Below are 25,127 nucleotides of genomic sequence, written 5' to 3'. Positions count from 1 at the left end.
CTGTATGCTTCTCACGGTACAGTACTCAAAAAAGAAACAGGCAGGTTCATTATGGGTACATTTCTATTTTCAAGAAAGCTGTCACTCTTATGATTAAAGCAGTAGTTAAACTGCTAGCTGAGGAAAAATCCAGAACATACAAGGGTCTGATTCTGCACTCTCTTACCCCAGAGTAGATCGGGGTGATTTAAAGTTGTGTGGGAATCTTTCAACAAAACATTCTTTTGTCATAATATGTTGATTCGTCAAACTTTCAGGAAGGTTTCTCAATACCTGAATGGAATTTCTGGTCAGAGGGAGACTGAGATCTCAGAATAGCCAGTAGCCCAGAGCACTCACCTGGGATGGGTGAGACCCAGGTTCCAAGTTCCTTTTCTGAAGCAGGTAGGACTTGAACTTGGGTCTCCTTCCCACATCCAAGGTAAATGCCTTGATCACTTGGCTCTTGGCAGTTCTGGGGTGGGAGTGCCTCCCTTGTTTTTCATAATTTTGTTCCAGTAGGTCTTGGTTTTGTCTTGGTGTGGAGCAGAAAAGAATTCTGAAATTTTTGAAAATGTTTTTTGGACAGGAAATCTATTTCTGAGTCTGACCTGTACTGTGAATGCTTTAGTTACTATTTTTTAGTAAGAGCAGTTAGATCCGCAGCATTTCTAGTGTTGGATTTTGAAAGTGCTCAGGATAGCCCCACGCACCTCCAATACATGGCCCACTCTAATATCAGGCATCTGCTTCCTTCAATTTCTATCCCCACCACTGTTCCTTCACCTAAATTCACCATCCATGTTTGCACACATTTTGAAAGACTCGGTTTGCTCAGCCCATTGACACATTTTCCAAATAGTTCTTAATCAGTGTCTCTCAACTGAACTGCAAAGCTCTAACAAAAACGGAGTTAATTAGAAATAAGCACTGAATACCGTGCTGCTAAGCGGGCTGTTGAGAGAATTTGACCCCCCAAAAAGTACTACATTATTGGATTTTTTTTTAAATCCTCCTTATGATATGACCTGGCATGATGTGAAAGTATCCCACAAAGCAAGATGATTGATTACATGGAATTCAGAGTTGTGGAAGCTGTGATGGCTCTGCAGGATAACCAGGGCGTGCTTGTGAATTTCATAAGGTTTTTTTTTTTTTTTTAAAGTGCTAGGAAATGAAAAGTTACTGCTGTGCTGAATTCCTTTCTCCTGGCTGGTGGGAGACATTCAGGACATATTTCTATAATAAAAATCAATCTTCATTTTACAGTAGCTTTGCACTTGGTATTTAATTCAAAATATATCTTCATGTCTTTCTGTGATGAGTTGGCTATCACTGGTGTGTTTTATGCAGGTCTGATGTTTACTGACTCTCTATCACGGTCCTTTAAACCATTCAATGCTGCTTGGTATCAAAATGCCCTTATTAAAAGTGTCGTATCTTTTCTTCTTCGAAGAATATAATTTCTGGATTTCTGTAGGAGTATCACAGAATGTAGCTGTAATTCTCGTCTCTTCTGATCCAACTGCTGAACTCAGTGAGAATCTTTGCAATGACTTCAGGGGGATTTGGATAGGGCCCCTATTGAACAGAGTTCACTTTGCTTCTCTCCGCTGCATGACAGCCTGCATCTAGTCGTATATTGACAAGACAATGCATGATGCATCTCCTTTTAAATTATAAAATGTATTTTCTCTGCAGATGATACTGAAGCATCTCTCTGTTCTGGAAAACAGCTCAATCTGAAGGCCATCACTGATAGTTACTTAGCATTTCTGCAAAACTTATCAAATTCCCCATTCATTTCATGGTCCAGGTAAGTTAAATTAATTCAATGTCAATGCTTTCCTCCACTGTTTTCCAGAACAGCATGGTGGGTTTTTTCCCCCTGTATTTTAGATATTTTGTAATGTTAAATTGGATTATTTTTTTCTCATTTTAAGGAGATGGTTAGCATTTCTACATGTTACCAATAAGAAATACTATCCTATGTAGGATCACAGAAGGTTATATCTTTGTTTTGTTATATCTTTGAAGGTTATACCCTATTCAAAAGCTTTAATAAAATAGCCCTCTGCAGCCTTCATATTACCACATGTAACTAGTGTAACAGGCTCTTGGAAGACTAATTGTACTATTATATTGGAGTCTCTTCCCCCCCCCCAAGTTGGTTGCCTTATTGACAGGGCTGTCATGTCTACTTGAACGATACAGTAGAATCCATTTAATCAACACTGTTACATAGCATTTCCATCAGGGAGCAGATTCAGGGCAGCCAGTGCATTTCTGTGATTCTAAATACATTAATGGCATACTTAATTGTGAAAAGTAAATTTTAAATGACATGCCTGGTGGTGTCTGTAAACCTAGTCACAGTAATTGAGGGCTGTAGGTAAGCATTAGCTACATTATAGTCCACCCTCTGTGAACCTAGTTTCACATTATGCAGTTTTCTTGCTCTGTATGGCTGCTAAATATTGACTTATTTCTTAACCTGTGAAACAGAAAGAATGAGCATAAGTGCAATAGAAGATGAGCGCTCAGTAGTATGTACATTCTAGAATTTAAGGCTGCTTCCATAACTGAACCACATTGCTCATCCCATGGCCTGTGTTGTACCCTTGGTGGTTAAGGAGGACTCCCTAATAATTTGAATGAGGAGTTTGCTTAAAAGTGATGATACATGGTCTGTTTTGTTATATGCATAGTAATAGGGCTGAATTCTGCTCCCACTGAAGACAGTAAGAGAGTTTTGCCGTTCAATTCATTGGGAGCATGATCAGCCACACAGGCTCACATTATCAGCCACACAGGAACAAATGCACTTGTCCAGCTGGATAAAAATGTCAGTAAAGCAAGGTGAGAAATGAGCATTGTGACAGGAAGACAGGTACGTAGAAACTGGTGTCTGGTGTGGTGTAGCTACTCTGTTGGTATGGAAACCATATAATTTCTATTGGCTCTGTTCATGGAATTTATAAGTTTCTTGAGTTGGAGCTCCATGTCTTGAGATCCTCTGATCCCAACATTCCTTAATTGTTGAGTCCAAAGCTTAACTCTTTTTAACCAACCTTGTAAGAAGAACTGGTCTTTTTTTTTTTTTTTGTCAACACTTATGTTCATTGAAAAATGGCTTTGACAAAATGGATGTTTTTCAAGATTTTGTTGAAAAACCGAAAACCAAACATTTATTTGCTTTCAGTTGTTGCGGGGGGGGGGGGGGGGGGGGGGGAGATTTTTGGCTTTTGGTTTTGGCAAAAACCTTGAAAACTTTCACTTTCTTCAAAAAGTGTGGAAAATAAAACACATTTTTCTATCTGTTGTACTTGTAAGTTCCTTGATATCAAGCTAATCAGTCTGTAGAGCTTCAAGGCATTGTTAGCTTCATCAGCAGAATATACAAGTTCCTTGAACTGCAGATGTTTGACTATGCCAACTTTGCCAGTCGAGGTTAGGTGGCTCTGTTAAGAACACCTACTTCAACTGTATTCAGAGGACTTACATGTTGTGACTTTCTAATGACTGTTTTTTTCATGCTTTTTAAAATAGGTTGTGATTGCCAGTTAAAGTATTACAATTCTGGTGTTTTTTTAATTGTTTCACTATTGAGCAAAATGTGCTTTGTATATATGAAATACACTTTACAAATACAATTTTAAGATGTAAATATAGCTATGTTCTAATTTATGATAAACCATTACATTTAACTGGTTTGGGATGTAACTTTCCTATAGGTGATTAATTTGAAAAATATCTCAATTAATGTTACAGGATCTTGACATCTGTCAAAGAGCTTTTGAAGAGGGAAAAGAACATAAAGGTTCTTGAGGAGCAGGAGTTGGTCTTCATTCTACAACTTTCAGAATTCATACAAAAAATGTTGATGCCTGGTTCTTCAGCCTCCTCAAGCCTCCAAGACTTCCAGTCCATAATAGAAATAGCCTTGACTAATGCAATTATGTGGCTTAACAGTTCTGCCAATATGAAGGCAGATGCTACAGATGTTCATATATTTTCTGAACTCGATAATGAACTACTAGAGAATTATCAACTTCTTACAATGCTCTGGCAGAGTGAGCAGCTGGAAGTATTTTGGCAAGTAGTAAAAAAGGTCTTGGATCAACATGACCATAGGATGTTTGGAAGTCCAATGGAAGCAATAGAGATGCTGCAGATGTTCTTATCTAAAATTAGAATATCTTTGCTTCAGGAAAATCAAAACGTCCTTAATGAAAGTTTGCAATTCTTCCAGAAAATCCTTACGGAGTGGCCTGAATTCACTTTTTTTGACATAGATTATGTAAATGACTTCAGTGAAAAATTCATAAGGAATCTCTATGAGGTTGGAGTGTTGACTCAAGAACATTTCACTGCTGCTCTCAGCACCATTCATGCTATGAGAAATGTCTCTTCTGTTCTAGTCTCAAATACAACTTCTGTATTCAAAGTACAAGACATAGGGAAAATTGTGTCTGATTTCTACCAAAACATCCCAGAGGTAGGGGACAGTAATGCAGCCTCACTTATTCAAATGCTTTTCTTTGTCCACCAGAACATTGATCAGTTAAGTACCCAGAGCAATAATTCTGTGCTAACATTCTTCCAGAAGATCTCAGAAGACATTTCATCTCCTCTAATTCAACATGATTTCCAAAACATGAGTGAGGTTTTTGACTTTCTGTCTGAAGCTATACATCTCCTCCAGGGTCTCACCCAGAAACCTCTCTGTGAAAAGTTAGCAACAGTTTACAACTATGGAGAGCTCCAGGCCCAGTCTCTAGCACGGAAAGGGAAACAAGAGATAGAAGTGGTATACAGTACTCTGGGCAACCTTAAAACTATATTTAGAGACACGGAGCTTCATACAACTGCCTTTCAGTATTTGAAACAACTTTTTGACATCTCAGCAGAAAGCTTGTTAAATAATGAATGTGCTGATTGGTATACACCTAGCATTCTTTCTGTGAGGCAAATAAGAGATGTTCACAACTCACTTGTACTCCCATTGGTCAGAGTTCTGTCAAATACATCAAACTTCAAAAGTGAGGTAAATGTGCCTTTTGCCATGCATTGCACCACTACCTGGCTTCAGATGTGGACAGAGATTTTGGAAGAAATGTCTGAAATACTAGGGTTGGATTTATATTTTTTCAGTTATCTTCAGAATGGGCTGAACCACCTTTCTGAAGGCCTTGAAAATATAACCCATGCTGAACTGTGCAATACAACATTTACAATCAGTGCTGAAACTACATCAGCAATACATCTACTGAAAATAATAACAGAAGCTTATAACTTAAATGAATGGAAAGACTTTGAGACTCTAAGTGGTCTCATAAGTAAACTTAGCAACATAATTAATGTTATCAGCTCAATTAAAAGAGAGAATTTAGAGGAAGCTTTTCAAACAATGGAAAATGCGACTGTCAAATTGCAGAAATCTCTATTGAAGGTTAATGTTAGCAGGGAGTTTTTGGATTCCTGGTTTGATGTTTTCTTTCCATTGAGTTCTAAAGTGGAATATAGAGATACACATGTAGATTTCAATGGGTATTCACTTTCAGATATTCTAACACTTTCTGCGGAGGAATTTGGAACTGTTCTCACTGACCTAAGAGAGACTGCTGGATTCCTTAAAAATATATCCCAAGATCAATATCTATTGTCTTGTGTGATCATTTTCCAGAATGTTACCAAGTTAGTTTTGGAAGATATTTTGAAAGAGAAAAATGTTTCACAGATAAGTGTTCTGTCTCATCTTAATCCTCTTCTAACCTCGGATAACACAGTGAATGTAGTAGAGGGCTGTAATAGATGGATACATATTATCAGTAGCCTCAGTGAGAAATACATCACTTACTCCCACCTTGAGAATGCAAAACATGTTTTATTTTTGTTGACATTTCTGGGAAGCATTAATGAGACTGATACTAGCTTAAAGAATACCCTGGACATTGTTAACATGACTTTTAACCTCATAGAACCTCCATGCTTACTCAATGGTTCTGTTGCACATTATGCAGATGTTTGTTTCAGCATTCTAGCAAACGTTTTAAAAGTTCTTCCTACATTTTCTGCAAAAGATGATGGACAGACCCATGACTTTATCTTTACTGTCTTGAATGTGTCAAGGGGCCAAATTCAGTCAATTGTCAAAGACTTAATGAGATTCTCACCATATACATCTGACTCAGAACAGATGTATTTCACTAAATTAATCACTGGAGCCATCAAGAAATCAAGAGAAGTCCTTAATTTGACTCAGAGTCTCCAGCCTTCTTCAGTAGCACTTTTGAGAGGAATTCATTTTTTTCTCAAGAATATAACTTCTGAACCCCTACAAAATAGCTCATCTCCTCTGGACACTGTAAATCTTCTAAATGCATTTGAAGCTCTTCCACAAGACAAAAATATGAGCTTCCTAAAAAAGTGCTTTCAACATCTGATTAGTTACATTATGTCAAACTTGCCTCACAATATGCAAAGTTTGCAAAACGTAACTCTGAATAGATGGATGAAAGCAGCAGACCTCAATGTGGAACTAGTAAGGAAGGCACTAGACACCTTAAAGTCTTATAACCTTACCAATTTTCTGATACGATCAGGTGATAAAGGGTTTCCAAAGCATATGGCAACTTTGGTGAAAAACACTGAGAATGAAGATCTAGAATTCTTAATAGATCAACTCAAACAAATCCGAAAAAGCCTGCATCATTTCTTTAAAAAGATCAAAACTGTGTACATTGAGAATTCTGTTCTGGACAAGTTGACAGGCTGGTTAGATTCCTTTGAGAACAATTCATGTTCTTGGAACTTGACCAACTTATGGCAAATGACTCAATTATTTAAAGAGACTGAGCTTGATGATATATTACAGGTGCTTTACCTCCTTCCTGATGCTATCAGTCTTATACAGCGTTTGGATCACAAAAACATCACTGATACCCTAATAGAAGTGTACACTTTCACATCAACTCAGGAAGCAAACATGTCAATATGTACCAAGGAAGATTTATCCAATAAAATAGATCGCCTTCTAGAGTTACTGGAGGTAGTAGCTGATATGCCTCAGGAATCTGCAAGGGCTTTGAGTTGTCTGACTGCAGTTATATGCTGGAACCTCACCACGGAGACACCTCAGAATGACTCAGCTTTAAGGACTTGTAACTTAAATGAACACAGAAATTTTTTATCTATTTACAACACAATTGCTGATGTACTTGAGCAGTTCAAGCTGACAACTCCAGGGGGACATGCCCTATGCTCTAATGGAGATTATCGGAGGGAGATCACTTACAAAGCGACTTGCTTCTTTCATCAGCTCAAAGAGTGGAACTCCATTCTTCTGAAGCTTTCTGAGATCCATAACATAAATAGTTTGGCTCTGAAACAGCTACTGGGATTTTGGAATAAGCTATCAGTATATGTTATGGCTTTTGGAAATAGTAGTACCATTGCAGTCTATTGCTCTTCCACACCGAAGAGACAAGCTGCTTTACAGCTCATAGAAGCATTAAACAACATGACATCAACAGAGATGGCTATGGCCAAAGCTATTTTTGAACAGTTAGCAGATCTGTGTCATGCCCTAAACTTGGATAGAAGCACAGGAATGTCTATTCCAAAGACTCTTCTTACTCATTTAAAAAGCATGGCCAATGAAATATCTGGAGCACTGAATAATGAAGATGTCCTGTCTTATTTTCTTTCTGCAGCCCAGCCTCTTCTCACACTGTCTCCTGTTGGAAACCAAACTTACATGGTGCTTAGAGCATTATCAGCTTTGAATAGAAATAATAGCTTGTTTGGTGACTTTGAGGCCCTTTGGCTTGATAGAGAGAGAGGCATACAAGATTTATTAGTCAATTTTAGTGTTCCGAACTTACTTTCTGTGATAGACAAAGAAGTTCAATTACTAAGTGCAGCAGCCAGAAAAACTTGTTCATTGGCACTTGCTAGTTTATTGAAACAGTTTAATTCATCATCTCTAGAAACTCTACTAAGAAGCTTTGAGGACTTTCAAGAAGTTGCAAGAGACTGGCTATACGAGTACACTAATAAAAATTTCTCTAGAATAATAAATGCACTAGTTGTCCTTTTGGCCAATGAAAAGTCCTCTGATGACATAGTTCTGATTATCAAAGGTATCACTGAATTTTTGGAGCTCTTCAGAAATGGCTCTAAAGAAGATCACATTGATATTTCATTTGTTACTGATCTTCTTAGTGGGGAAAAGCTGAATAACGTTCATGTTGCTCACACGATTTTACAGAACAGTCTGCTTAACATGATCTCTGACCTCACTACTGAAGAAGAGGTACTGAACTTAAATGATACAGACCTTCAGATAATGGACTTCATTGATTTGTTTTTTGATGATGCACAATATGAAAATTATGGAAAACAGATCGCCTCATTCCAAAACAGGACAATGGAGATGATAAGAGAATTTTTACAGATAATCTTTCCATCTTCTGGAGGACATTATAGCAACAAAATGTTTGTCTTATTAAAAAACTTACATAAGGATATAATTGCAGAAATGAGGTGAGTGTGTTTGTCTATTAACCTTGTGTCCAAATACATTTAGAGACAGGGCTACTGTATATTAGTGACAATTTGGTTATACATTTTATTATATTTCTACTTTAGAACTGAACCTGTGAGTAAACCCATATCTGGGACCAAAACTATATTTAATGGATTAGGGCTATTATTTTATTCATTTAAATTTCTGTAACAGTTTTGGATTTTAGGATACACAATTTGGAAAGAATGATAGTGCGAAACATTTCAAGGCACTGTTTTGCATCTTGTAAAAATGGTATTGCTCTGAAAAAAGGGACTGATTTTTAAATGGTATGGGATTGCTGCACCAAATAATATGGAAATACTTGAAACTAACCTACGTTGCCTTCGAGGTGACCAAACATAGAACATGCCTCTTAAATTCTATACTTGAAATGGTTTCAGCTTAAAATTCAAATTGCGTATAAAAGTAATTCATTAAAAAATTAACTGTTCCTATACCAGTGCAAGGAGTCTTGAGTTATGAACTTTCATGGAATTTTGTGCAGAATAATTGAATCACTGAAGTTTTGAGGAATTATTTTTGTACAAATTAAAATAATCCCAAAGCTGCTATCAATGCACTATTAAAACTGGAAAATCGAGTACACACATGATAAAAGTGGAGGCAACACTTAAATCCATTTCACATCCTCTGTATTTCAGTATGTACACTGTAACATCTAAAACTGAGTAATATAGTAAAGTATGAATTTACCAAAACAAAAAAGAACAGAAAATTCCATATGTTCAATATAGCCAAATTAATGTCAAAATGTTAAACTTTGAATTTCTTGAGTTTGATTTCACAACCAAACAACTAAAAAATACGTGCTTGTGGATTTTTCCCAACTTTAAATGTTTGTATCTTAAAAGTTATTGCACCAGTTTTTCCTCAAGTTTTGAATTGCTTTTTTCTTCAGTGAATAATAATCCAAATTTAAAGTTTCTGGCATCAATAATTCAAGTTGTGATTAAAAATTTAATTTGAAAATGTGGAAAGTGTCCCCCTCCCCATCCCCCCGTCCCCTGCTTGCATAACACAGAATGTTAAAAGGATTCTGCTCTAACATCATAATAGAAGTAAAATACAATAGCCTAAATAACAACTCCTCCAGTTTTATGTCATTGTAACTCTGTTGACTTCAGTTTGTTGGGGTAATCTGGCTGTTGACTGAAATGAAGTTACACTCTTGTCAAACTGGAATATATCAGTTATGAATGAGGTCCACAATATCTAATCAATATCACAAAGTGGCTAGACAATTTTGGGTAATACTTTTATTAATAGTACTTCACCGATTTCTTTCCCCACCCCCTCGCCACCATTTTCTTCTCTTTATTATCCCAAAAGCCTCTACATTTCCTGTACTAATTTATAAAATACTGAGTATAGGGTTTTTCCATTGTTGAGATGCCTGTTATGGCAGCATCCAAAAGGCCAGATCGGGCAACCAGAATGTCGCTTTGGATGACCAGAGTCCACAGCCAAACATTAATCATATTATAGCTTACTGGCAATCTTTCTATTTTGTAGTAATACTCCATATTTTCCTAAACTAGTCTTACAGTAATGATAATTTGCATCATCCCAATCAGCAATATTTCTGTTGCAGGATATTCCCCAAAGATGATATTGGAACTCCACTAAACTTGGATCAGTATGTTAATCTAAAGGAAGAAGTTGATGGGTTGAAAGAAAATATGTATGACCTAATCAAGAATGCAGCCATATCTGAAAATGGGACGTTTCATTTTGAGAGTGCAAAAGGACTTAAGTTTATGAGGGATTTGTTTAATGTTCTGTTTAAAGATTTTTCTGTAAAAAATGGCAGCAGAAGTAACTATGAACTGTTTACTTTTGTGAATCATGTGTTATTTAATACAAGTAATCCTGGTGACTTTGCCCAGCTGATTAGAGATCTTTCAAGAACTCTTCAGTTTATGCGGCAAACTTCTGCAGAAATGGGAAACCTCATGAATTTTTTTAACAACCATTTCAAGGATTTCCTAGTTAGCTATCCTACTTTTCGAGAAATGGTACTTACTAATTTAACAGAACTGTTGGCCTCTGTGGATAAGGTGTTTCCTTTGAAAAATAAGCAGATAATAGAAACTACAGAGACATTACTTGATCTCATCTCGTGGAGCGGTGGAGCTAACTATACTCGCAACCCCTTTCCAGAGCTTGCTGTTGATTTGGGCTCATTGTTGTGGGAAAGCAATGAATTTGTAAAGCTAGCAAAAATAGTAGAAGCCATTGTTAAGTTTTTGACATTGTCCAAGAAAGCTTCAGAAAAGGTAGCTAGCTGTTTGGAACTATCTATCAACTCAAATGCTACGGAAAACTTAGACTACATTGAGATGGTCTATTCAGACCTCCAAAGAGCTGTTCATGATGCAATAGAAGAGTTAACTGAAACTGAGACTGCAGAGCTTCTGCTTTCAAACCACCATCAAGTGGCAGATTTGGGGAAAGCATTTCTTGATTTGACGTACTTGTCTATTCGAGATAAGCTTTCCAGATCATATAGCTCTGGAACTGCAAACATATCAACCAGATTGGTCGCAAATCTGAACAAACTCAGTGGTTTAAATGATATTGCAGGTGAAATTGCTGAGTTTTTAGCAAATGGGCAAAATTATTCTGCAGAATTGGAAAGACTTGTTGCAATTGTTACCAGAGCAAGCATAAACTCATCTGATGATACTGCCAGTCTAATAGAAGATCTTCTTGATTTTTTTGTACCAATTAATGATATTATTAGTAAAATACATTTAGCTTCGAGACTAAATTTTACTCATGATCCAATAAATGAAGAACAATGGGAGGGAATTCAGGAGATGATTACTTATTTGGGCAAAGGAAACATTACAGCAATAAAAGCTTCTATCAGAGCTGTAGCTGATCTCTTTCTGGGAGCTTTCTGGAAAAATCACTTAAGTGAACATGACTTAAATCTGCTGCTGACTTATGCAGACAACGAAGATGACTTTCTTAAAGTTTTAGAAGTCACTATGGAATCATTCAAGTTAATGAAGAATGTTTCTGAAGGAAGCTTCAACCTGTGGTCACTTTTTGCCAGCCTTATGAACCAAAATATAACTTACCAGCAGAAGGAACCATACATCTGGGAAACAATTACTGAGGACTCATTAAATAGAACTAATCCTTGGATAGAGTTGCTGCATTTAAGTGCTGATCAGCAAGTGAATTCCACAAGAGCCTTACTCCAAACAGTTATGGCGTTCTTTGCTAATGGAACTTCTGATGTAGCTGACGTGGCCCAGTTGGAAAACAGCATACTAAGGATGATGCATGACTTTGACTTGATTTTCAAACCTTTATCATCATATGAAAAGTATGCCAGACAGTTGGTTAACTTGGCTGAGTATTGGCGACAAGGCCCACTAAAAGAACAAAGGTAAATATTGGAAGGTTGGCTTATTTTTAAAATCATTGTCTAGGTCTGATTTTTGTTCAGAGGTGCTGAACACTGCTGGCAGTCAAGTCAAAGCGAGGTGCTCAGCATCTCTGAAAATCAGATCGATTTATATTGAGATTGAATTGTTTTAGAAATGAGAAGAAGGAAAGGGGCCCGGGGAAACAATCTATAGCCAACACAAGAAAAGTAGTTAGCATTTAAAGACTTAACATTCCTACTAACATCTGAAGATAGTGTGCCACCACCCCTTGGCCTGATTCTGATCTAGTTCGCATTGTTGTAAATCAGGAGTGATGTGTAACTGCAATGAGAATCAGGCTCGCTGACCTTTGTAATAGTGTGTGCAGGCCTTATTGAAGCCATTCTCTGATTCTGTCATCATAAAAGTGATGGTATCCTATTATTTTTCCTTAGAGTCTCTGAGATGTGCCAGGGTTTCCAGAAGCATTTAAGCCCTGCTAATGCCCAACTGCTACAGAAGGTGCAGATTATGGCTTTGAGTGTATTTACAATCCTTTCAGGTTGGTTGCTGTAATAATAACTATTAGCAAGATGGGTTCATTATTCATGTTGTTGCTGTGTTGCTAAGACTGTGCTCAGGGCATTCATGTGTAATAGCGATAAATTCACTTGGATGGTCTCAAGCCTCAGAATGAAGTTGAGAGGCACCTGAAAACAATTTGACTCAGAAGGCCTAGTATAACAAAATGCCACACAAATGGATGCCTTAAGTTAGATTCCTAAATCCATATTTAGGCTCCCTGGATTGGGGTGGGGGTGGATTTTCAGAAGTGGTCAGTGTTGGCCTAATTCTGCTCCAGCACCTAATGGAGTACACCTCACAATGAGATCAGAGTTAAGCCAACATTGAGTGGTTTTGAAAATTCCACCCATAAATAAGTTCTTGTTTTCAGATGTACTGAGCACCCAGAAGAGCCCACTGACCTCTGAAAATCAGGTCACTTATTTAGCGCTTACATAGGGGTTTAGGAATCTAACATTTAGACACCTGTCTGTCTGTCTTGATCTTTGTAGTATTTGGTTACTTTAAGTCTTCTGGGTCAAGTGAAACCACACAGAACTCTATGTAAGATACACAAAAGGTAATCAGACGTGCTCATTTTCTGCAGAGTTGCCTAGCTCAGCTAGTCACCTAAATTTGTCCTGCTGGTTTTGAATGAATCTGAATTTAAAAAGACTGCTCTGAAAAGTGACTAGATAGAATTGGCCCCACCATTTCTCTCCTATGTGTATTCAGTGTAAGATCTGCAGATTTAATGACAGGAATGAATTTTTATTAGTCTGTCTTTTTTCCTGTTAACTGGTGGACCAGTCCAGCTCTGTGAGGCAGCTGGATTTTGTTCTGTTAACCATAGGGCAGTTGTAGGGCCAAAGTCTCTCCTCACTGTCACATGTACAAACCTACTGAAGGCAGCGGAATGGAGCTGTTTGCTCTGGATATGGTGGCGCACCATTTGTGTAAAGATTGCTCCTCCAGGGGATCAGGTAGGAATGATGGAAGACCCCTTTCATGACTGATCCCTAGGATTATCTCTCTGCTGAAAAGCATCCAACATACTGGCCCTTCCCTCCACTTGCAATTGTGTTGTGGGAGTTACTGCTGCCCTGGGGATACAGTAACCTTAAGGTTTCACCATAGGATGATGAGAGTCCCAGAGAGCTGCTCAGAGTGAAAAATATCATTACTTATTTGTATGATCATAACATCTAGGAGCCCCAATCATGGATCAGAACCCCACTGTGCTAGGTGCTGTACAAACAGAGAACAAAAAGATGGTCTCTGCACCAAAGAACTTGTAGTCTAAATGTGAGATAAGAGACACCAGGTGGATACAGACAGATGTGGGGAGTATAAATGAACAGTGAGACAGTATTGGTCAGCATGATGGGCAGTGGTCTTATCACACCACTGGCCTAACCTTTCTCAAGTTTTTTGTAAGCATCACAGCAAAGGAGAGTTTTGAGGAGGGATTTGAAGGAGGATAATAAGGTAGCAAATAGCAGATGTTTACAGGGAGCTTCTCCCAAGCACAAGGGGCATCATGGGAGGAAGCACAAAGATGCTTTCTTGAAATTATTATAGCTGGACAGTGGAGGTTGGAATAATCAGAGGCAAAAATTGACAGCTTGATGGCAAAATAGAAATTATAGGGTGGGGATTGACGGTGTGTGGCCTTGAAAGTGAAGACAAGTATCTTATGTTAGATGAGACAGAGATGGAGGAGTCATTGGAGGGCGTAAGTAAACTTAAAACTCCTGACTGTCTCTGTGTCTTGCTTTCATGAAACCGTCACTAAGTCCTTCAGCTCTGGTTCTGCACCAGACCTGATTGCCCTTGGGAATTGCTCAGGATGGCATAGGACCACCATACAGTTGGTGTAAGGGTAACATACCCTTTTCTCCCAGATAGCCTGTGCAATGACTATCTCTAGAAATAATACTTAGCAGTTGTGTACCACACAATATTTTTCTGCCCTTACTTTTAAAACTTCTTTCCTCACTCCTAACCCTTCTCAATGCTGTCGGCACTTCTGTCAGGGAATCATGTTTAGAGTGATCTTTTTCACTGATTCAGCCTGTGTGTTTTCTCTTACAGATAACCCGACTGTCATCAGCAACCTTCTCTGTGCTTTTACGAGCTGTAAGGATGGCCTAACAAGGTGTTTCCTCCTTTCTGCCATTGAAGGAATCAATTTGGTTCATGAGCAGTATCAGGTTTGAACAATTTCTAATCCTGCCAACATCCTTTTGTCATGCTTTAAATTTCACACTGGAAAATTACTCCATAAATATTTTCCTTCTTTTTTTTTTCTGCTGCCTGAAAAATCAATCACCATGCTTGTGTATAATCAGGGTTTTTAAGGGATGTTGTTCCGCCACACTTGATAGTGATACCGAGAGGGAATCACATAATATATGCTGACAAGTGTTGAAAGTCATAAACAGAATAACTAGATTGCCATTGGGTACCAAACAGCAATTGGTATTGCAGGTGCTTTCACAGCACTAAAAATTTATAAGGACAAGGGAAAAATCCAAACAAAATACAAATCAGTCCCCCAGCCAGAAGCATCTGGGCTAAAATAATACCCAGAGTACATATTAACTGTGCTTGCCAAGAGAGATTGATCTCTGTATCTACAACAGTTCTGAAGTTTGGCAAAACTCGTAATCAGAAGACCAACAATGTAGCATTTAGAGCCCCATTCAGTGCTCAGTCTTGCTCCACTGAAGTCAATGAGAGTTTTGCCATTGACTTCAGTGAGAGGAGAACCAAATCATCAGACACCACCAACATGTTAAATGTACCTTTTTTACTATAAAGTTTTCCTTTCCTCAGTTTTGGCTCCCCGCTCTGATATTTTGCACTTGGTCTACTCAGAGCTCTTGTTGATGTACATGGAAGTTCTGAGTAGGTAAGGCGAGTAGACAGAGTTGGGAGCCATCTAATGAATCTGAGAGTAGAATTTTGCTCAGAGACCATGTATCTCTTGATTTTTTCCTCTCTCTCTCTCCCAGTCTCTATAACACCAGTCACCCACCTACACAAAGCACATGTACAAAAGGCCAAAAAGAAATGTCCTGGCTTGACAGAGAATAGTTAGATAAAAGGAAAAACAGCGATAACAGTACACATGTCATGATGCAAGGGGGTGGGGGCACCTGGTTGCAGGTATTTAATAAATCATTATCTATCCACATTTTGATTTGTGTTTATTTTTAAACAAAGTTAACCAGAAACTACACAACATTTAGCAGTTTAGGCCTGTTATTTCAAGCAAATAAATACACAGCATGTAAATTTAACTATGGTTGCCATCTTTTGCAGGATATTGAAACAATGTTGTCAGCTTCCAATGAAGGGGAGTGTGGGAACCATTTATATGTAAACAGGAACCTGTCCAGTACCTTGGAGAGCTTCCAGAGAGCATTACAAAATACCACCTACAGCAGCTGTGAATGTCAACTCACCTTTGAGAACATCCAGAAACACATGCAAACGTAAAGCCTTTAGTTTTCACTGCCATGTTGTTCTGCTACGCATTACTTTTTTTAGTCACAGTGATATCGTTCCATATGTATTCATAAAAAGTTTGCACAATTACTCTGCTCACCTAATGTTTGGTTAACAATCTAAGGTCCGGGTTAATTGGAGATTGGTGAGATATCCCAACAGCAATATGTACCACTGATCCATGATGATCAAAATCCCTGTTTATCAAAACATGCTGGAAGTTTTCAAACAAAGAAAAAAGTTACTGTGTAGTCATTAGTGGTATCAACAATACTGCAGCAATAGTTACTGACTTGACTCCTGACTGAAAATTCTTTTCTTTTATCTCTACGCCAGACAGTTCAAATAAGCCACCACATTTTCGCTAACTTCCGTTTTCCAAGGCTTGATCCTATGACGTGCTGAGCGTCTTTTGCAATGAGCTAAATATTCAGGTCAATTCAAGTTGAGCGTGCACAAAAACTCACAGGCATGCTTGGCACCTCACAGTATTGAGCCCTAAGTCGTCTTAGATTTTTATTCTGTCCGTTATACAGTGCTGCTGTGCAGCCACCCGAGAGAGTAGCAAATACTATTGTTAACTAAAAGGTAAATGAAACTGTACTGGAAACCTTGGAGATTCTTTAAACCAGTTGCCTGTAGAAGGGTAACACTTATTACTTACTTTACTGTCCTCTCAGTTTCCATCAAGAAGACCATGTTTTCAAAATCTACCTGAAAGACTTAAGTTCATTAGTACCATTAAGAAGAGTCTGTGGCCAGAAGCTGCTGTACCTCTAGACCATTGACTCATGTCACCTATTTTTTTAGGCCATGTACTGAAAGTCATGGAGATGAGAAACTGCTAGACCAGTGCTTTTTCATCTGGTTTATTTTCATACAACTTAATAATGGAGAATCTCATGAATCATCTCCTCTCATAACTCACCCACGGGTAAGAAGTGTGATTATCCCTGCCCAGGCAGTGTGTGTGCATAGTAGGAAGGCTTGTTACCCCTCTCTCCATCTCTAACAGCTCACATGTACAAGCACCAGGACTAATCTGGTCCTTAGGATTAACCTTTTGCTTCATTAATGTTACTTCAGTAGTCCATGATAAGACCTGTACTTAGTAAGCTTAACATATGGTAAAATGAACTACTTGGAAGTGGCTGCTTGTAAAACTAGTGTTGTCATTTCAGGTTGGCTGGAAACCTAGAGGCACCTTTGTCAGGAAATCGAGTGGTAGCTTTTGTCAGTAACTTCAGTCTGCCAAATGGTGAGTACATGGTTTCTTTACAGGAGCTAACATAAACTACAGTGCTGTTTTGGAGATCACTGAGGTACATTTGTTCACAAGGCAAGGGAGAGAACATAACTAAGTAAAAAGAATGCTGCTTAGGGAAAGTACCAAGGTGACATTGTATTGGTGTCTTATGAATAATTTGGGGTCTGTTCCTCCTCACTATCACCCTGGCCCACCTGTTGCCACTGGCCCCAGGTCAGTATAGTTTCTGTGTTCTGGGCTGCTCCAGTCACATGCTCTTGGAATCATTCTGAAAGGGGAGATCCAAACTGCAGAGAGAGAAGACAGATTAAGTGATTGAAAACTGCCTTTGGTAATTTAAGGTGCCTTCTTCCCAAACCAGTTGTGGGGAATGGTGTATGCTCCAATGGAGTAACCCTCCTGCCACCCTTCTCTGCCTGTGGATCTCGAATCCCTCCAATCCCTTAGGTAGGTAGGATTGGTAGGAAAGAGAATAGCATGCCTTGGAAACAGCACTCAGCCCTTTCCTGCCCCCACAGCATAGATCTGCGAGGAAATGGAGGGCTGCCTGCTGACCCCCAATTAAAGCAGTGTGGTGGGAAATCGGCAATCCATGTTTTCCTGCATTGCAGATGTGAAAATCAAAGACTGTGTGCATAATGTTCCTGAGCTGGCTCGGGACCTTCGTTCTTTAGTCAACATTTCTGAGGAGACTATCAACACCTTCTTGGAAGCCAATTTCTCACAGTCCAAGGTACAAGGCGAGAAATGGGATGCTGGATTAACATATTGACCTATAAAAATGCTTTCCAGCTTTTTAGCTGGTGTAGAAATGAACAAGATTTGTTAGGTATGTGGGCCTCCTATGTTTTCATTTGCCATTTTTTTTATATGGAAGATTGTTTTTGTTTGGGAAATTCAAAATAAAGCATTAAGAGCCCAATGAGAAAACCCTCTGATACTAGCAGCCAACCCCCTGAGGCACTGTAGAGTCTTCTGGAAACTTCAAGGTTTCACCTTCCTGAATAGTTAATTTCCTATTCTCTCCTATAATGGGCAAAAAGTTTCAACTTTTAGTTGATGGGGTGGAGGCAGGACAGGGACAAATTCTCTGGAAATAGGCACAGCTCTATTGGGTTCAGTGGAGTTTCACCCATTTTTATCTACAAAAGGCTGTCCTTTTACCACCAGGAAATTCTGGAAAGCCCATAATCTCCATGGGGAAATTGTACTGGACCCCACATAGCTCTCAGATTTGTAATGAGGAGAGCAGATCACTGTCTTGTGCTCCTGTGATGTGCTACTCCCCCAAGAGCCTTGATGTCATTGTCTCTGTTTCCGATGACTGTGACCGATTCCCTCTCTGAAGCTTGGAGTAGTATTAACTCTCCTTTGTCCAGTATGAATCATAAGTTAAGCTAACTACAGGTGTTCTTTCCTCTGTGTGTGTGCGTGTGCGTGTTGGAAATGAATTGGTATTTTGGTACTTGACTGAAACTGATCAGATCAATCAAGCAGCCACTGGATGTCACTGATGCTCTACAATCAGAGGAAGCTTAAGGTTTTGTCCGTAGAAAGCTTGACTACTAGAATGGCAGTTCTCAGTTTGAATTCTTTCACACAACAAGCTTAACTTTAATTATAGGTGGCTTCTGTTCCTTTGTCAATGTTAATAATTGCTATTATTGCCATTTCATTACTTTGTTAACAGTAAATGTAGACAAGATACCTGGAAGGGATTCAGTAAAAGAGGAATTTGACAGTAAACTTTTTATATCCCTATTCTCTTGAAATAATAATGCTATGGAGCTGAATTTTCAAATGTGGTCTCTTATGTCTGCAAATATTGTGGGCACACCCTGATATGCAAGCAAATGCCACATTTGCATGTTCATACAAACATTTGCTTGTGTTAAAAAAAAAAAAGGACGTAGACACACCCAATCCGTATGGGACATAATACATTTTTACTTTTGCACAGCATGGAAGTATATATTTCAGATGCAATGTATGCATCTCCTGTTATGTAAATGGTATGTTGTGGACATAGCTATGAAAGCATTTTTTTCATTTGCAGTTGTGGGGGGCAGTTTGACCACGTTTTATGAATATGAACCTTGCTACACTTATCCATGCTTTTGTCTCACCTCCAGACTAGACTACAGTGATGTGCTTTATGGTACTTTATTTTAAAAGGCCATTCAGAAACTGAATCTAACCTAGACTGGCTGCTCACTTAATGAGTGGCCTTTTATGTGAACAGTGCATAAAACTATTGCCCAGAAAACTGCACTACTTTTGAATTTCCAGAAAGAGTTCATAGGGTTGGTTTTAACCTGTTGGATAAAGCCTTAAGCGGCTTGGGATAGAGCTGGTTAGGAACCAGAATTTCTGTTCCACAGAAGATTTTTGAAGAAAAAAATCCTGTGAAACAAAAATTCCTAAAAAGTTGGATTTGGAACAATCAACATGGTTTGTTTTGATAGTGTAGAAACATTTATTTTACATGTATAGTATATTAAAATAGTAAATATAATAATTATAGATATTATCTATTTAAGAGTAAATATCTTTAGCAGTAACATTTTAATATAATATAAACTAAATTGAAAAGAATAGTCAAAATGAACCCTTTTGACTTTTTCCTTTTGAAACTTTTGTTGAAATGACACGTTTCCCACAATATATTATAATTTCAATAAACTGCATTTTTCATCAATGATTTTTCATCCAGCTATACTTTGGGATCTGATTATTGAGGAACCATCTCCCTCCAAGTGTCCCTGTGTGACACTACCATTGATACAATTAACAGAGATGCTCCAGGGACAGTTCCCTCCTCGTGAACATGGAGTTTCAAGCTCTGTGTTCAGCAAAGACCTCCTGACCCTGGAACTCCTGTTCCTTCTCTGTCTCTCAGATCCTTGGATTTGTTGTTCCTCTGAACTCACTACAAGAGCTGTCTTTTCTCCTGGGCATTAGAGGAGGAGGATGTCTGAGGGGTTTGGTGATGTATCTGGGCTGGTAGGATTTGTCATTGATCTCCTATATTTGTGGAGGGATGAGTCATCTTCTGTACTACTGGATGGTACTATTCATTACTAAATTAAAAAATGCACCTGTTTTTATTGTTTTCTTGTCCTATCCTCACATTGCTGTATTTGTCTGTTCATATGATGTGTATTTTCTAAATTTTTGTGTAAGCTCTCTTGGTCTTTGGGTGTACCTACACTGCATTGTAAACCCGGGTCTGTGGGTTCTGGGCTCGTGTACTCGTTGTTTTGAAGCCCAAGTTTGAGTGTCCACACTGCATTGTAAACCTGGGTTTACAATTGCTGGACCTTGGTCTCTCAGCCATCTTAACGTATCCTTACTGCACTATGCAGACTGTATGACGCAGGTCTGCTGCTTGAGCTGCAAAATGACAGGACTTGGACCCAAGTCACAGAGGCATTTGGACTCTGAACCCCTTGCCCCAAACAGGATCCTAGGACCTGGGTCCAAAGTGCTTGCTGACCCGAGTCAGACAGATTTGTGTATGAGCGGAAGGGGGACTTGGGCTCAAGCCTGAGTCAAAACCCCGACTTAGTGTGCTGTGTAGACATACATTAGATAAACATAATGGTCAGACCAATGTCCCATCTAGCCCAGTATCCTGTCTTCCAACAGTGGCCAGCGCCATGTGCTTCAGAGAGAGTGAACAGAACAGAGTAATTATGGAGTGATCCAGTTCCAGCTTCTGGCAGTTGGAGGTTTTGGGATGTATGGAGTATGGGGTTGCGTCCCGGACCATCTTGGCTAATAGCCATTGATGGACCAATCATGAACTTATCCAAGTCTCTTTCGAATCCAGTGATACTTTTGGCCTTCACCACATCCCATTGCAACAAGTTCCACAGGTTGTGTGTGCGCTGAGTTTCTTTTAAACTTGCTGTCTATTAACTTCATCAGATGACCCCTAGTTCTGGTAATATATGAAGGAGGAAATAACACTTCCCTTTTCACTTTCTCAATACCATTCATTATTTTATAGAGATCTATCATTTCCCCCCTTACTCATCTCTTTTCTCAGTTGAACAGTCCCAATCTTTCTAATCTTTCTTCATATGGAATCTGTTAAATATCCCTAACTATTTTCATTGTCTTTCTCCACACCTTTTTGAATTCTAATATCTCTTTTTTTTGAGATGGGGCAACTAGAACTGTATGCAAGTATTCGAGGTGTGGGCATACCGTGGTAGCATTATGGTATTTTCTGTTTTATTATCTATCCCTTTCCTAAGATTCTGTTCGCTTTCTTGATGGCCAGTGCCCACTGAGTGGATGTTTTCCGAGAACTCCCCAAAATGAGTCCAAGATCTTCTTGTGTGGTACCAGCTAATTTAGACCCCATCGTTGTGCATGTAGAATTGGGATGATTTTTTCCAATGTACATTATTTTGCACTTATTAACATTGAATTTTATGTGCCATTTTATCTCCCAGTCACCCAGATTAGTAAGATCCCTATGTAACTCTTCACAATCAGCTTTGGACTTAACGATCCTGAGTAATTTTGTGGTTGATATGTCAATCCTTGTTGTGGTTTTTAGGTGCTATCACAAAAGAAGTATATTTTTATGAAATGTATATGACATTTTTTCTATGAATTTTCAGTGTTGTAAGTATGCCTGCCCAGATCAAGGGATGGTGCCTGTTAACTGAATGATGAACATCTTTATAAATGAAAATAAATAGTAATGAGAAATGTATTTTATTTGTTTAGATGCCCATATAGTATAAAGTGCAAGCATGTCATCTTAACAAATATGTAACTCTGTCTTCCAGTTCAATTGGTAGCTGTTATAAATACAGTTATTTATGTTATGAGACACACATTTACAGTGTATTCTAAAAAAAATTCTTGATACATTTCAGGCAGGATACATTTTAATCCATGTACTTTTACAAAAGTTACTCTACAGTGCCCTTGCAGTAGCTTTAGCTGGAAGATGTGACGAAGAAATTCTTAGTCTCTTGCTGACACTTCCTGCAAATGGCAAAATTTCTCTGGCAGTGAAGGAACTTTGTTCTCTCCCAGCGCTGGACTTGTACACCATGATTACAGTGATTGCCCAGAACTTAAACTTGCGTTATATCATTTACAAGGTAAGAGGAGCAAGTGCTTACTTCCTGAACTTTTTGGCGCTAGATGGATAAGTAACCCAATTACTGATCATAGTTCTGCCCCATATATTTTGTTGTCCTAGATGTTTATCCCAGTAGAACCCAAACACTGTCCTTATTGAAGTTCCTGCACTCTCACTTTGCATTGTGGAACCAGTAGATCTGCAGCAGGATGTACTCCTGTATGTTGAGGGCCTGCTCCAGCTTTCACTGAAGTCAATGGGAGTTCAGTCAGACACTGAGGATGGATCCTGCCCTGCTGTTTGTGGGGGGTGGGAAAGGAAGATTTAGGGAGCCCCTATGTTCTTTCCCCTCATTTCCCACACCAATGCAACAGAGGGTGGCAGGACTGAGGTCTCAGGGTGGGTTTTCTCACTAGTTTCATAGGCAACTCTGCTTCTGTGACTCCTTATGAAGGGTATGATTTTAAGCACAGAAATGGAAATCAGGGAACCCCAAGTTCTAATCCTGGCCGTGATGCATAACAGTTTAAGAATGGGGGTAAGGAACAGCTTATTCTATTGATACTATGGAGTTGGTTTAGCTGCTTGGAGGTTAGCCAAGATACCAGATCAAACACCCCCAACTATTGCAAAAAGTTGTATGGGACTGTTAGATACCCAAGGGATCCAGAACTTGGTCTTGTATCTCACCCAAAAGACAGCTCTATAATTAACACTGCACCATCTAGCAGAGTGTTTGGGCAACAGATTGCAGCTGATTTGTGGCTCCGGCTTTCTTGTTTAGCACTAACAAATAGAAGTTCCCAAACTGTGTTCTGATGGTTCTTGGAAAGCTGGCTGGTCATACTGTTCTCAATCCTGTTGGTAATTGGATGAAGCTAAGAATGCATAAAACCTTTGCTAGTATTAGTCTTCCATGTGAGCAATTGCTGTAGCTGCCACAGGAGTGTTCTTTGATTATGTTATGTTTCCTGAATTGCCAATAAAATTGTCAGCTAAATGCTATAACAGAAACTGTGGAGATCCTTTAAGAGGCCATAAAAACACAGCTCAGTTTTGAGGTCTTTGGCTGAGTTTGTAGTGCTGGAAGTTAGAATTAGTAATCTTTTGACTTGTAAATTGAGCAAATTTCATGTAGCACCATTTGAGAGAGAATAAATATGTAACCCCCGATACTACTTTTACCAAGGCACTTATCTAAGACCACAGGGCAATGCAAGTATTTTATTGGCTTTACTAGTCTTTGGAGCTTTTTATTTTCCAAAGCCTCTGTTTTAGAAGTAAAAATGTTCACTGTGTTATGGAAGTTGTAACAGTAACTATGTGCATGGACTGGATAAAATCATTCTGGGATTACACAAATACAGAGCCACCCCCTTCAATGCATAACAGCACTGGGATAACTTTTTGTGCTGTACAAATACTGTGCCTAAAAAGATAAGTGAACAGATCAAAATTCTTTTTCACACCAGACTCTGTGATTGAGGACAATAGGACCCAGAATCATCTGGGAGCAGTAAGATTGTACCATGGTCCAAATTTTCAGAAGCATCTAAGTCACTTAAGAGTCTAAGTTTTATGGGAACATGGGTTCCAAAGTTCCAATGGGACTTAGGCTCCTAAGGATATGTCTACACAGCCCACAGCAGTGATCCCCATGCTACTGCACCAAAAGTATCTGAGTAGACATGGCTCAGGCTAGAACTTGGGGTCTGAAGTCAAGGGAAGGTGGTGGGCTTCAGGATCTGAGCTGCAACTTAAAAGTGCTGTCTGCACAGCTGTTTTTAGCACAGCAGTATGAGCCTGACTCTGCTGACCCGAGCTTGGAGGCTCACTGCCGAGGTTTGTGTAGATGTATCCAAAATGACTTGGGTGCTTTTGAAAATTTTTACTCCATATGCCTTTGATGTTACAATAGCTCATCTCTTCAAGATAAGAATATCATGGGCTGTGGTCTAATATCTGCAACAGAGGGTTCTCATGTGTAAGGATCACATTAGTCCAAAGACAGACTGCTGGGTGACAATGTTTACTTGCATTTATAGAGGAAACTGAGCTGGATACTTTTTTGTTGCTTTTGAGAGCTATGCCACAACCTAGAGGCAGCTCACTGTGGCACTCTGCCTCTTTAATGCTAGGACTTCTGGGCTTGGCAAGCAGTAGGGACTCTTTTTGTCCCCCCTCACTCCAGTCTAGCTTGTGGACTGAGACTTGGGATAACAGGAAAGTGGCAAAAATGTCTGGGCCACAGGCTTGCTTCCTTCCTTCTTTGACTTCTCTTTTCTTAACATTTCCCTTTCTCGCTTTCCTTTCCTCATTCCTAGGCTGCTTGCTAATTTCCACTAGTTTGCTTCCTGACTAATGCATTTCCTGTGTATGAAAGAAGAATACAATTAGCTCAACTTGTAAATCTCTCTTCTTGTAGTGAAGAATCTGCAAGTCCAGAAAACTCCTCGCTTTGCGTCTGTCCACATGGTAGCTGTGTTTATCACATTAGTTAGCTCACTCCAGTTAGCTTAATTTTATTCCACCCCCCCCACCTCTTAATGTTCATGTTAACAGAATTTTAAACTTCTAAATCATTTGAGTGGCTACTATAGGACCAGCTCACGTGATTTTAATGGTATTAAACTATGCCTACATGGGTGCTAAGAGGAAATGGGGTTCAGCTGAATTAATATAACTCAATTGAAAAATGCAAATTTTTGCCCACGTAGACTGGCC

The 25,127-nt window shown here is 38.9% G+C and overlaps 1 protein-coding gene across 1 annotated transcript in view; it reads left to right on the top strand.

The window, feature by feature from the left end:
• ABCA13 (ATP binding cassette subfamily A member 13) overlaps nt 1-25,127 on the top strand; it is a 294,371-nt gene that overhangs the window by 60,110 nt on the left and 209,134 nt on the right. Inside the window, exons 16-24 of the mRNA XM_043540473.1 lie at nt 1,681-1,795; nt 3,751-8,526; nt 10,164-11,972; nt 12,408-12,514; nt 14,611-14,729; nt 15,844-16,016; nt 17,211-17,287; nt 17,908-18,029; nt 22,228-22,422. Of these exons, the coding sequence (XP_043396408.1) occupies nt 1,681-1,795; nt 3,751-8,526; nt 10,164-11,972; nt 12,408-12,514; nt 14,611-14,729; nt 15,844-16,016; nt 17,211-17,287; nt 17,908-18,029; nt 22,228-22,422 (7,493 nt within the window). The remainder of the gene's footprint in view (nt 1-1,680; nt 1,796-3,750; nt 8,527-10,163; nt 11,973-12,407; nt 12,515-14,610; nt 14,730-15,843; nt 16,017-17,210; nt 17,288-17,907; nt 18,030-22,227; nt 22,423-25,127) is intronic.

Source organism: Chelonia mydas, chromosome 2, assembly GCF_015237465.2.
Source record: "Chelonia mydas isolate rCheMyd1 chromosome 2, rCheMyd1.pri.v2, whole genome shotgun sequence".
NCBI lineage: Eukaryota > Metazoa > Chordata > Testudines > Cheloniidae > Chelonia > Chelonia mydas.
This window is presented reverse-complemented; position numbering and strand designations above follow the sequence as displayed.